General features: G+C 44.7%; 1 protein-coding gene across 1 annotated transcript; it reads right to left on the bottom strand.

Annotated features, from left to right (window-relative positions):
- Positions 1-5,228: 5,228 nt before the first annotated feature.
- LOC120317327 (fibroblast growth factor 23-like) lies at positions 5,229-10,138 on the bottom strand. Its single transcript, XM_039363843.1, has 3 exons — positions 9,940-10,138; positions 8,263-8,366; positions 5,229-5,624 (listed from the first exon to the last, which is right to left on the bottom strand). The coding sequence occupies exons 1-3, from the start codon at positions 10,136-10,138 to the stop codon at positions 5,229-5,231; spliced, it is 699 nt and encodes a 232-aa protein (XP_039219777.1).
- Positions 10,139-14,368: the final 4,230 nt, after the last annotated feature.

Below are 14,368 nucleotides of genomic sequence, written 5' to 3'. Positions count from 1 at the left end.
CCAGCGTGCACGCTGGCTGAGGAATTCTGGGAGTTGAAGTCCACAAGTCATCAAAGGGCCGAGTTGGAAGACCCCTGACCTAGCATGTCGGAAAGAGTTTTCTTCTAAGGAATTCATTTGGCTCTTACCTTTTTTTGCCTGTTCACCTTTGTTGGAGGGGAAGAAAAGGAAAAAAAAAAAAAGAAAGACAAGGAATCAGCATTGGCTGGCGGAAAAGGTTACGTTCTGGAGAAGCTTCTGGAACCAGCTGCTGTTCTAAATGCTCTCCTGGAGCCCATTAAGGAAAAGGCAGAATTTGAATACCGCAATATAAATTAACAGATGATCTTTAGATTAGCGTTCCCCTACCTTTTTCCTGATTGGTGGCAACCGGGGGGGGGGAGAGGGGACGGTTCCAGGGGTGTGCGTGCCGTTTTCACAAACGCGGCTGTGCGCAAAACCATCCCCTCTTCTCCCCCCTCCCCCCAGCACCATCACCATCTCCACGGGCCCGGAAAAGTTAGGGTTTTGCAAATGCAGCTGTACGAGTGTGCACACACACGTGTGTTTTCGCCCACCACTTCCCTGGCCCGGTTCCCTACGGGCCACGGGCCGCCACCAGGCCCTGGACGTGGAGGGGTTGGGGACCCCTGTTTTAGATTTAATCAGGATCAGACCGTAAGCCAGAGTGTAATCCAGCTTGCCTTTTTAAGAGCAGGCCTCTAAAAGGGTGGAACTGGATCTCTAATTGAGGGAACATGGTGTGGGATGATCCCAGCAGAAAGCTTAGACGGAGTAGCTTCGGCTAAGAAACCAACAAAAAAAAAAATACCCTTGTCCTTTTGTTTTAATAATTTTAAATAACTTGGATAACTCAAGAGAATCCTTTAGTAACTGTTTTAATCAGAATAGGAGACAAAAACCAGATCTGATCCTCAGAAAAGCTGCTGTCCCAGTCCAACTTTGCTTGAGGCACACTGATGTCCTAAGACAGGGGTCTTCAAATGTGGCCCTTTGATGACTTGTGGACTTCAACCCCCAGAATTCCTCAGCCGGCCTCCATTTTGTTTGTTAGATTTAAGACAGGGGTCTTCAAATTTGGCCCTTTTATGACTTGTGGACTTCAACCCCCAGAATTCCTCAGCCGGCCTCCATTTTGTTTGTTAGATTTAAGACAGGGGTCTTCAAATTTGGCCCTTTTATGACTGGTGGACTTCAACTCCCAGAATTCCTCAGCCAGGCACGCTGCGTGAGGAATTCTGGGAGTTGAAGTCCACAAGTCAAGGGTTCTTCAAACTTGGCCTGGCTGAGGAATTCTGGGAGTTGAAGTCCACAAGTCATAAAAGGGCCAAGTGTGAAGACCCCCTGCCCTAAGAAGACTCAAGTTTGTTTTAGCAGAAATTGCACAAGGGAGTTCCCTGGTGGAATTTACCCTATGCTCATTGCAAGGAATTATCTGTGAATAATAGTGCAATATATATGTGTGTGTGTGTGTGTGTCAGTGTGTGTATGATTTTTCTTTCAAAAAAAAAAATCTTATACAGCCAAACCACATTCTAAGTTATAAGCAAGATGAAGTTGGACCTTCCTTATTAATTTTTGACAACCTACTTCCAAAACCATCAGAGAATTGAGGGGTTAACGTTGGTTCTTCAACCCACTACTCTGTAGCCGCTACGGAGAATTAAAACAATTGTGCATTTTTCTTTTTTTGTCACCTTGTGTTGGCCAGTAAAGCTACTGCTCCAATGTGAAATTATTCTGATGCGTTCCAATACTCGCGGGCATTAGACTTCCACCATGATGATTCTGTTGTGAGACCCAGTCCCTTATTCTTGGAGATAAGATAACGTGTTTCTCTGTAGTAGACTTCCACCATGATGATTCTGTTGTCAGACCCAGTCCCTTATTCTTGGAGATAAGACAACGCGTGTCTTTTTAACATGGAGACCAAGTGCACGAGTCTTTGGGTTGCATGCTAACACTCAGAAATTGGCTTATGGCTTTATGAAGATTTAGATGTTCTGTCACCCACATGCCAAAGACGAAGAAGATGTAACATAGGGGTCTTCAAACTTGGCCCTTTTATGACTTGTGGACTTCAACTCCCAGAATGCGTGCCTGGCTGAGAAATTCTGCGAGTTGAAGCCCACAAGTCATAAAAGGGCCAAGTTGGAAGACCCCTGATGTAACACTTCACCGAGTCATATTTGTAGAAAATGCAATTAGATCAGTCCAGCTCTTGTGTTCTCCACATCCTTTCCTGGGATGGCATTAAAAGAGTCAATGGCCTCACCAGTTTGGGGCAAGGATCCTGGGATGTGTCAGAAGGAGCATCAAACATTGACTTTCAAAATCTAGCTTCTCCTAGATAGAAAATATATAGACAGATAGACACAGATTAGATAGATAGATAGACAGACAGACAGACAGACAGACAGACTTTCAAAATCTAGCTTTTCCTAGATAGCAAATATATACCTCCAAATATCCTTGCCTTGCCTGCGCTGTTGACTCTTAATTTCAGATATGCAAAACCTGAGGTCTTGTTTTACCTGTATGTGTATTTAAGATGCATAATTTTTTCAGTCGGTTTGTTTTCTTTGTGTTTGACCTCAAGCCCCCATCAATGAAAGTCTACAATTTCCTTTGTTTAAATAATCAACTGCTCTGTATTTCCTTTTAACGTATGCAAAACCCTTGCCTCGTTTATATTTATTGAGCCTTCAGAGAATTGTTTTTCTTATTCTTTCTAATGTTAACTTTCAAGATCATTAAAATATACCTTTTGAGTGAGCCACAAAAGTCTGGTTTTTATTTTATTTTATTTTATTTGTAAATCTTTCCCCCACCCCCCACCCCCAAAAAAACCCTCTGGTGACATTAATGAGCGATGGAGAATGGCAGAGCGTCACAATGGGCTGGGATGTGGTTAATTAAAAGGAAAGCGCTGCCAATTAAACCAGGAATGTTTAATAAAGACGTGTCTTCCTCGAAAAACGGGAAACATTTATTTTGTCTTCATCGAGAGACAGAACTGAGGGGCAGAATAACAAACATAAATACTCATAAATCTTCAACATGTAAATAATTCAAATAAATAAATATGGGAATAGAAAAATAAATACATTGCCTTCTTGTTATCTGCATTATGGAGTATCTCAGCTCTGTTCTGGAAAGAACATTTAACTGCCTGTTCCCCTCCATCTGATTGTTGATAATCCATTTTACAATCTTGTTTTTACCACAGCAAATCACTGTAAAGAGATTCATATGATTGTTAGGTAAATCCTAACAATTGCTTGACTTGGATTTGAACCCCAGGCCGCAGGGATGGATGCCAGCTAATGCTTTAACAGACCACAAAGCTGCTTTATGGAGCATCTCAACTCTGTTCTCCCGGACAGGACGCATATCTGCCTGTTCCCCTCCATCTGGTTGTTGATAACCCATGCCAAAAAAGCAGGATTTAATCTTTCCTACGCAAAGCCTACCTTCAGCCAACAGGTTGATAGGATGGGTCAATATCCTGAATCCAGCTTAGTCATGAGAGAATCCTGCCAAGATCCAAAGGAAGATCCTAGCTGAAGTGGACCCCTTATACTTGTTTTGGGATATTGTGAGATCATTGGGCCATGTCACACACTGTTTTGGAAGAGGGCTGTGTCAAGGTTATGATTTAACAGCTAACCAACTTATGTAATGTAGGATGTAATGGTGGGAATGACTCAGCAGGGTCTGTGTCTCTTTAAGAGCAAGCTGGGGTCTGTATCAGTCACTAAACAGTCACTAAACAAGCAGGCACGCTGGCTGAGGAATTCTGGAAGTTGAAGTCCACAAGTCATAAAAGGGCCATGTTTGAAAACCCCTCCCAGAATTCCTCAGCCAGACACGCTGGATGAGGAATTTGGGAGTTGAAGTCCACGAGTCATAAAAGAGCCAAGTTTGAAGATCCCTGCTACAGCATCACCGTCGGGACACTTCAACATTAAAATGTAGATTGAGGGAAATATTTTCTCCTCGTAACCCACATTCCTGGTTTATCCTTCAGGGCTGGGACCAGGAAGATGCATGCATAGCTATCGTGTTTCCCTGAAAATAAGGCCGGTCTTATATTAATTTTTGCCCCGAAAGACACATTAGGGTATATTTTCCGGTTACATCTTATTTTGGGGGGGAAATACAGTACTAAACGCGTCTGTCTGGCGGACAATTTTAACTGGGGCTTATTTTTGGCTGGGGTTTATAGTACGAACATTTGGAAAAATCACGCTAGGGCGTATTTTCCCACTGGGTGTTATTTTCGGGAAAGCAAGGTATCGCTTCTTATTCTGAAAAGGGGGAATTTAGCTTTTTTTGACGCTTTGGGGGAGGGTCCAATTCTCCCCAGTCACCTCAGGTTTTGTGATCCATTCGAGGGCTACAAGATCTTTTGTCCAGTATGACACCCAAAGGGTCTCTCTCATCCAAAGGATCATCGCCACCCCAGGGGTCACTTGGCACGTTGAACTGGACCAAGGGGATTTCATTGCTTCTGGTTAAAAACTGAGAAAATCCTACTGGGATTGTGCACTTTTTGGTCACCTGGTGTTGGCCATTAAAATGGTTGGAAACTGACCAAAGAGAAAAGCAACCTGGAATTAAGGAGAAACTTCCTAACAGTGTGGACAATTTGTCAGTGGAACAGAAGTTGCCTTCAGAAATCATGGACGCTCCATCACTGGAGGTTTTTAAGAAGAGACTGGACAGTCCCTTGTCCGAGATGGTCTAGGTTCTCCTGCTTGAGCAGGGGGCTGGACTAGAAGACCTCCAAGGTCCCTTCCAGCTCTATTCTATTCTAATAGAGATCCTTTTTTTTCTCCTTCTGCCCCTGCAGAGGTTCTGGGCCATCTCCTTAAAATGGAGCCCAATCAAGGCAAAGTTTCCAATGATAAAACATTGGCGACTTCACAATCTCAGCCAGTCAGCTGTGGGTGCGCTGTGTGGCACGGCAAGACTCTTATCTACCGTACAGCATTACGGTTACGAAGCTTCAACATTACAACGTAGATAGAGCAAAATGTACAACACTACCCTCTTCACCCACGCTCCAGGTTTGTCATTAAGGATCAGTGCCGGGACCGGAAAGATGCAGACCCAGCTATCACCCCTTATTCTGAACAATTCATCTGGGGGAAAAAAAACGAAAGGAATTTAGCTTTCTTCGACGATTCAGCAGAGAGTCCGCTTCCCCGACGTCGTCCTCAGGTTCAGGAATCCGTTCGAGGGCTAGGAAACCTTCCGCTGAGCGTGACTCCGAGGGGGTCTCTCTCTTCGGGATCGGAGCTGTCCAAGCAAGGGTGGAGGCCCTCCTGATCCGGATTTTCTTCGGGCAACTTTCCAGTGGACAAGAGGCCCCCACACCGCTCGGCGTCGGTGTTCCTGGGCTCCTCCTGCTGAGGCCTGGGTGTGTAGAACTGGACCAAGGGGATTTCGTTCCTTCTGGTTAAAAACTGAGAAAGGGGCGGTAGGTTCATTCTGGGAACAAAAGCTTTCTTCACCTTTCCTAGGCTGACCAGGAAATTATGCCTGGGAGACTGGTAAACATCGTAGCCATTTTCGAGCATCGTGTGCTTAAAGGTACAGTCCTCATTGCTGAAGGAACGCTAAAGAAAAGAGAAACGCAAACAAAACAAGGCAGGGCTGAAAAATACGGCGAAGAATTAACTTAGGTATTGAATATTTCCCCAGTACTTGTTCTATGCACTTCTTTAGGATGTTTGATTTCACGGCTCTTACATCTCGAAAGAGTTTCGTTTGCAAGCGATGCACACCCAGGTCCGGTATACAAGAGTCGTCAACCTGGAACAGTTCTCTTAGTGTCCGATGTTACGACAGTACTGAAAAAAAGTGACTTACAGCCATTTTTCAACTTTAATGAACGCCGCCGTATCACCAGGGTCACGTGATTTACATTCGGATGCTTGCCAACCGGTTCGTATTTAGGACAGTCGCAGTGTCCCCCCGGGGGGGTCACGTGCTCCCGTTTTGCGATCTTCTGACAAAAAAACCCAAAGGGGAAGCTGGTTTTGCTTAACAACCGTGGTACTGCCTTAACAATTGCAGTGATTCCCTAAAAGACGGTGGCGAGAAAGGGCGTGAAATGAGGCCAAAATCACTTAACAAATCTCTCAAATTTGGGCGTACGTCAAGGACTATACCTGTACTGAGCTAATATTTAAATAGCCTGGAGATTTGATAGAAACGGACAGATGACTGCAATCCCAGGGACATGGTGATTTATTTATTTTTTCGGGGGAGGGAGGAGTTTAAGCCGGACTCAAGCACAGGATTGCCTTCAAAATCTCATAACATATGATGAATATGGATATGAATAGAATAGAGCTGGAAGGGACCTTGGAGGTCTTCTAGTCCAGCCCCCTGCTCAAGTGGAATTTTCTTCCAGTGGGATTTTCCCATGTATTTTACCAGGAAACATAGATAGGGCAGCCCAAAAAAGTCAGTGCCCTCCTAACCATACCCAAGCACTCCGAGTTTGTTGGCGATGTCCATTTTGCTCCATGAGTTCATGGTGACCTAACCCTAAGTGGAATTTTCCTCCAATGGGATTTTCCCATGTATTTTACCAAGAAACATAGATAGGGCAGCCCAAAAAAGTCACTGCCCTCCTAACCATACCCAAGCACTCCGAGGTTGTTGGCGATATCCATTTTGCTCCATGAGTTCATGTTGACCTAACCCTAACCCTAAGTGGAATTTTCCTCCAATGGGATTTTCCCATGTATTTTACCAGGAAACATAGATAGGGCAGTCTAGAAAGGTCAGTGCCCTCCTAACCATACCCAAGCACTCCAAGCTTGTTGGCGATGTCCATTTTGCTCTATGAGTTCATGGTGACCTAACCCTAACCCTAAGTGGAATTTTCCTCCAATGGGATTTCCCCATGTATTTTACCAGGAAACATAGATAGGGCAGCCCAAAAAAGTCACTGCCCTCCTAACCATACCCAAGCACTCCAAGCTTGTTGGCGATGTCCATTTTGCTCTATGAGTTCATGGTGACCTAACCCTAACCCTAAGTGGAATTTTCCTCCAATGGGATTTTCCCATCTATTTTACCAGGAAATATGGATAGGGCAGCCTAGAAAAGTCAGTGCCCTTCTAACCATACCCAAGCACTCTGAATCTGTTGGCGATGTCCATTTTGCTCTCCGAGTTCATGGTGACCTAACCCTAACCCTAAGTGGAATTTTCCTCCAATGGGATTTTCCCATGTATTTTACCAGGAAATATGAATAGGTCAGCCTAGAAAAGTCAGTGCCCTCCTAGCCATACCCAAGCATTCCAAATTTGTTGGCAATGTCCATTTTGCTCTGACATACCCCTAACCTATATCATTTTAGAACAAGTGACTTTCTCGCCTCTTCTTAAAAACCTCCAGTGATGGAGCACCCACGATTTCTGTTGGCAAGCCTTTCCACTAATTAATTGTCATCACTGTCAGGAAGTTTCATGTATCATGTTCAATTCACTGTCAGTGGCGCAGTGGATCAGATCCAGAGTGAAGAAAACTATATGTCCCTCCAATATAGAAGAGCAGGCAGTGTTGGAGAAGGTGGAATTTAGTGCATCATAAACTTAAGAGTCATTACATTCTCACGAAGGTTGTGAATCCAATCCTCTTGAATTCCGTTGACTCTTACCTGGGGTCAATTTAGTCAATTGACCCTTACTTGACTTTTGTGTACAGGACTGAACAATAAATTTTCTAAACTGCAACTTCACCTGCTGTCCTGATCCTTGGTGCCTGACCTCCAAGTTCTCCATAGATGAATCACAACACGCTGTGGATGTTCTAGAACAGGGTCCCCAACCCCAGGTCCGTGGACCGGTACCATGCCAAGGCATGGCAGTAACCGGTCCACACAAAAAAGCAAAGCCCCATCCACAGAATGCAGGCAACACACAAAACCATGCACCGTCCGGTCCGTGGAAAAACCTCTCTCCACGGAACTGGTCCCTGGTGCCCAAAAGTTTGGGGGTCTCTCACGTCGAAAGAAGATGTGAGCACCCTTTCACATCATGTTATGTCACCGGATCTCCAGACAAAGGAACAAACATTCCCCAATCACGACTGAAAGGTCTTGGGCATGGTAGACAGTAATTGTCTCCTTCCACTTCGTAGGCAAAGAAAACCTAATTTAACTATCGTAGCCCAAGCCCTTAATGGCTTGGCTGCGCTCAGAAAGAAGTCAAATAATCCCAAATGAATATTGGGACTCACCGATCCAAAGAGATTTCCGCTACTGTCCATACAAAGGTAGAGTTCACTCTTCGCACCATTGATCGTTACATAGCCTGGATGCAAGGTTTTGATTACCAAAGTACCTGGAAGTGAACAGCTTAAATATTAGCAGGCCTCTTCATACATCTCTTAAGCCAGAAAGGGTGACCTCAAATACCGGAATACTGTTATCTGGTTTCTGCCAGGTCTTCCCAAATTCTGGCCATTTGTAGCAAAACATTTGCCACAATCTTAGTCAAAAGGGGAAACAATCTTCCTAGCTGTAAGAAATTCCATTCCATATTCTATTGTATTCCATTCCATGCCACACCATTGCCATGCTATATTTTCTATTCTATTCTGTTCTACTGTAGTCTAGTCTAGTCTAGTCTATTTTATTCCATTCCATTCCATTCCATTCCATTCCATTCTATTCTATTCTATTCTATTCTATTCTATTCTATCCTATCCTATCCTATCCTATCCTATCCTATCCTATCCTATCTATCCTATCCTCTCCGAAATGGTGTAGGGTTTCCTGACTGAGCAGAAGGTTGGACTCAATGACCTCCAAGATCCCTTCCAACTTTATGATGATGATGATGATGATGATGATGATGGAGGATCATCGCGCAGTCAGCCAGATGTTCATACTGGATTTGGCATTTTGTCTCCCTATCGAGTCCTTACCCAGGACCTGGGATAGGCAGATGTGGATGTTTGATGGTATTACAGGTATCGTCGCAGGATGGAAGCAGTTCCTAATAAGGCCGCCTTTTGCAATTGACTAATAGCGAATTTGTCAATGCCAGTGGTGTTCAAGTGGTGCTCCAGTTGTTTTGGGATTGCACCCAAGGAGCCTATGACTATTGGTACTACCCTTGCTTGCTTTTGCCACAGTCTTTCTATTTCTATTTGTAGGTTTTTGTATTTTGTTATCTTCTCCAGTTCTTTCTCGTCTATTCTGCTGTCTCCAGGCACTGCCACGTCCATTATCCAGACTTTTTTGTCTTTCTTATCGACAATTGTTCTGTTCTGTTCTATTCTATTCTATTCTATTCTATTCTTCATTCCATTTTTCATTCCATTATTCTACCCTACTCCACTCCACTCCACTCCACTCCACTCCACTGCACTCCATTCCATTCCATTCCATTCCATTCCATTCCATTCCATTCTATTCTATTCTATTCTATTCTATTCTATTCTATTCTTCATTCCATTTTTCATTCCATTATTCTACCCTACTCCACTCCACTCCACTCCACTCCACTCCACTCCACTCCACTCCACTCCATTCCATTCCATTCCATTCCATTCCATTCCATTCCATTCCATTCCATTCTATTCTATTCTATTCTATTCTATTCTATTCTATTCTATTCTATTCTATTCTATTCTATTCTTCATTCCATTATTCTATTCTACTCTACTCTACTCTACTCTACTCTACTCTACTCTACTCTACTCTACTCTACTCTACTCTACTCTACTCTATATTTCTACCCAACCCTACCCTACCCTACCGTTCTCTTCCCTTCCCTTCCCTATCCTATTCCATTGTACTCTTATTGAATTCCTAGCACTCCGGAGCCAAGGAGGCGATCCTAGACATATCCCGTCTCCCTCCCCATCCTTCCCGCACCAGCCGGCTGGGCAGCTCCGCGGGGCACTTACTGTCCACGGTCTGCTCCGGGCTGCCGTCCACGCGTCCGTCGGGGTGGATCTGCAGGTGGAAGCTCTTCCTGGCGCTGGAGGTGTACAGGTGCACCAGGTCGTCGGAGTTGCTCCAGGCCGGGTAGGCGACGGCGCCGGCGGCCAGCGGGAGCAGCAGCCTCAGGGCGCGGAGGAGCGCCGGAGCCGGGACGGGGCGCATGGTCTTCGCTGGGCTGGGAGGCGGCAGGAGCGCAGGGGCCGGTCCGGGTCCTCTCCTGGGCTGACCGCTTGCTGGGCTCCCGGGCCCTCCGGCCGCGGCTTTATGCAGGGTGTGGGGGGTGGAGGCGGGAAGGGGGCCGGGAGAAAGGAAAAGACACGTACTTCCAAAACAATCAGACCATTGGGGGGCATTCAAAGGATCGTGGACTTTTTGGTCACCTGGTGTTGGCCATTAAAATGGTTGGAAACTGACCCGAGAGAGAAGCAACCTGGAATTAAGGAGAAACTTCCTAATAGTGAGAACAATTAACCAGTGGAACAGCTTGCCACCAGAAAGCGTGGGCGCTTCATCACTGGAGGTTTTTAAGAAGAGACCAGACAGTCACTTTTCTGAGATGGGATAGGTTCTCCTGCTTGAGCAGGGGGCTGGACTAGAAGACCTCCAAGGTCCCTTCCAGCTCCTATTCTATTCTATTCTATTCTATTCTATTCTACTCTACTCTACTCTACTCTATTCTTTATTTCTATACTCTATTCTATTCTTTATTTCTACTCTAATCTACTCTACTCCTATATTCTATTCTATTCTATTCTATTCTATTCTATTCTATTCTACTCTACTCTACTCTACTCTACTCTACTCTACTCTATTCTTTATTTCTATACTCTATTCTATTCTTTATTTCTACTCTACTCTACTCCACTATTCTATTCTATTCTATTCTATTCTATTCTATTCTATTCTATTCTATTCTATTCTATTCTATTCTATTCTATTCTCTAATCTACTCTACTCTACTCTACTCTACTCTACTCTATTCTTTATTTCTATATTCTATTCTTTATTTCCACTCTACTCTACTCCTATATTCTATTCTATTCTATTCTATTCTATTCTATTCTATTCTATTCTATTCTATTCTATTCTGTTCTGTTCTGTTCTGTTCTGTTCTATTTATTCTATTCTATTCTATTCTCAGTTAGACTACAGCTGGAAGGGACATTGTAGGTCATCTAGTCCAGCCTCCTGCTCAAGCAGGAGACTTATACTGTTTCAGACATGTGGCCTCCAGTGATGGAACATTCACAACTTCTGGTGGCAAGTGGTTCCACTGGTTAATTGTCCTCACTGTTAGTAAGTTTCTCCTTAATTCCAGGTTGCCTCTCTCCTTGATTGGGTTTCCATCCATTGTTTCTCATCTTGCCTTCTGGTGCTTTGGGGAATAAATTGACCCCCTCTTCTTTGTGGCAGCCTCTCAAATACTGGAATAACCTCTATCTTCCTCCTTACTTCTATTAACACAGTGCTTTATGATACAACAAGCAACCTGCAGTCATCCCACTGGGACACCAAACAGACCTTTCTTACTTAGAAGAAGAGAAAGGCTCCCAAAATCATTGTGTGCTGGGATTCATGTTCAGGGTAGGTGGACCTTCCCTGTTCCCAGTTAAGAAAAAGTCCTCTCTCTCTGAGGACTGGAGGGAATTTCTGGTTCATGGGCTGGATGTGTAGCTAACCAAACCGAAAAAGTCCCCTTTGTGCTGAATTTGGGGGTGCACAGCACTGCCCCTTTGTTGTTGTTGTTCATTGCAAAGTTGTGTCTGACCCATCACGACCCCATGGACAACATTCCTCCAGGCCTTCCTGTCCTCTACCATCTTCTGGAGTCTATTTAAGCTCACGCCTCCTGCTTCAGGGACTCCATCCAGCCACCTCATTCTCTGTCGTCCCCTTCTTCTCTTGCCCTCCATCTTTCCCAGCATCAGGCTCTTCTCCAGTGAGTCCTTCCTTCTCATTAGGTGGCCAAAGTCCTTGAGTTTCAACCTCAGGATCTGGCCTTCTAAAGAGCAGTCGGGGTTGATCTCCTCCAGGACTGACTGGTTGGATCGCCTTGCAGTCCAGGGGACTCGCAGGAGTCTTCTCCAGCACCAGAGTTCAAAGGCCTCCATTCTTTGGCGCTCAGCCTTTCTTAGGGTCCAACTGCCTCTTTACCAGGGCGCAATAAAAGATTTTGGCTGGATTTGGGAATTTGTGATTCATTTCCCAGGACACGAGGATGTACCTGCTTGGAACTCGGGAATCACTGTACCGAATTAAACCGGGAACGTTGAATAAAGAGACAATTTTCCTTCTTGAAAAAGATGAAACATTTATTTTGTCTTCACCGAGAGACAGCATTGGGAGGGGGGGCAGACTAATAGACATCATAAATAGTCATAAATACATCTTCAATATGTAAGAAGTTCAAATAAATAAATAAATAGGGAAAAAAATACATACATTGCATTCTCATTATTTGTTATCGTGTTCCAGGATGTTCTTGTGAACAATCCCCACATTTTTGTAAGATACATACATCCCAATTGGGACCGTCCATAAAACATGACCATGCTCCATGTTCCACCTCCAGCACTGAGTCCTCCCATTTCCCCACTCAAGTCTTTTTATCTGACCTGAATGGATGTGGGGGGGCAGAGATGTTTCCCACCATTTCCCCAACACCACATTGTTGGGTTTTTTAAACATTTTTTGCCTGGATTTGAGCTGTTAATTTTTTGTTGGCTGCTTGAAACAGTGCTTCCGTGACACACAAATGCCACACTAACCACAACTTTTTACCCTTTGGGAAGACACTGTCGGATGACGGACACGCCTCGCTCAGTCCCATCCTGGAAACAGCAACTGAGAACCCGGCAACTGAGACTGGAATTTCTACCCCTATAAACGAGACAGTCATTAAATGAGTCACAACGGATTTTACAATTTTGCAATCTTTTTTTTTTTTTTTTGCCACAGCAAATCGCGGTAAAGTGATTCATACGGTTGTTAAGTAAATCCTCCATTGGCTTTGCTTGACCTGGATTTGAACCCCAGCCTGGACGGATGGATGCCGGCGAATGCTTGAACAGACCACAAAGCTGCTTTATGGAGCATCCCAACTCTGTTCTCCCGGAAGGGACGCGTATGTGCCCATTCCCCTCCATCTGGTTCTTGATAACCCATGCCAAAAACCATGATTTAACCTTTCCTGCACAAAGCCTACCTTTGGCCAACAGGTTGATAGGATGGGTGGGTAATAGTAATAGTAGTAAAGTTGGAAGGGACCTTGGAGGTCATCTAATCCAACCCCCTGCTCGGGCAGGAAACCCTACACCATTTCGGACAAATGGCTGTCCAGTGTCTTCTTAAAAACTTCCAGTGTTGGAGCATTCACCACTTCTGGAGGCAGGTTGTTCCACTGGTTAATTGTTCTGACTGTCAGGAAGTTTCTCCTTAGTTCCAGGTTGCTTCTCTCCTTGATGAGTTTCCACCCATTGCTTCTTGTCCTGCCTTCAGGGGCTTTGGAAAATAGCTTGACTCCCTCTTCTTTGGGGCAACCCCTGAGATATTGGAATACTGCTATCATGTCCCCCCTTGTCCTTCTCTTCGGTAAACTAGACATACCCAATTCTAGCAACTGTTCCTTATATGTTTTAACCTCCAGTCCCCTAATCATCTTTGTTGCTCTTCTCTGTACTCTTTCTAGAGTCTCAACCTCTTTTTTACATTGTGGTGACCAAAACTGGATGCCGTATTCCAAGTATGGCCTTACCAAGGCCTTGTAGAGTGGTATCCTGAATAAAGCTAGGGTTAATCATGAGGGTGTCCTGCCAAGACTCAAAGGAAGATCCTAGCTGAATTGGACCCCTTATTCTCGTTTTGAGATATTGGGAGAGAATAGATCACCTCAGGTGCTGTTTTGGAAGAGGGTTGCCTACGAAAGAAGTTGCGTTGTCATGCCTATTTTGTAATGGGCACCAGTGAAACTAAATATCCGTCTTGGAAAGTCCCGTCCCTTTGCTCGGAGCTCGGAGCCTGCGGGACGTGCCACAACTCAGGATACCCTAAAGATGCTTTTCCAGGAGGCAACTGGACTGTCTTGTTTTTCCTTTGAAGACATTTCGCTCCTCATCCCAGAAGCTTCTTCAGGTTCTGACTGGAGGGCAGGGGATGGAAGGATTTATACTCCTTGCAGACAGCTGGTCGTTTACGTCTTTTTAGAGAGTCCTTGAGGCCACTTGGAGGTTTATCTGTGTCCTCATGGGACTTTCTTATTATTCTTTGAAGACATTTCGCCCCTCATCCCAGAAGCTTCTTCATGTTCTGACTGGAGGGCAGGGGATGGAAGGATTTATACTCCTTGCAGACAGCTGGTCATTTGCATCCTTTTAGAGAGTCCTTGAGGCCACC

This window comes from Crotalus tigris, unplaced genomic scaffold, assembly GCF_016545835.1.
Source record: "Crotalus tigris isolate CLP2741 ecotype Arizona unplaced genomic scaffold, ASM1654583v1 scf7180000019599.1365583, whole genome shotgun sequence".
Taxonomy (NCBI): Eukaryota; Metazoa; Chordata; class Lepidosauria; order Squamata; family Viperidae; genus Crotalus; species Crotalus tigris.
The sequence above is the reverse complement of the archived record's forward strand: the minus strand, read 5'-3'. Positions and strand labels throughout refer to the sequence as shown.

Excerpts from the sequence above, each read along its gene's own strand:
- LOC120317327 (XM_039363843.1), bottom strand. The coding sequence starts at position 10,138 with ATGCGCCCCGTCCCGGCTCCGGCGCTCCTCCGCGCCCTGAGGCTGCTG. Across the intron at positions 8,367-9,939 it reads CCCGGAGCAGACCGTGGACA|GTACTTTGGTAATCAAAACC; the intron begins GTAAGTGCCCCG and ends GTTCACTTCCAG. Across the intron at positions 5,625-8,262 it reads GCGGAAATCTCTTTGGATCG|CGTTCCTTCAGCAATGAGGA; the intron begins GTGAGTCCCAAT and ends TCTTTTCTTTAG.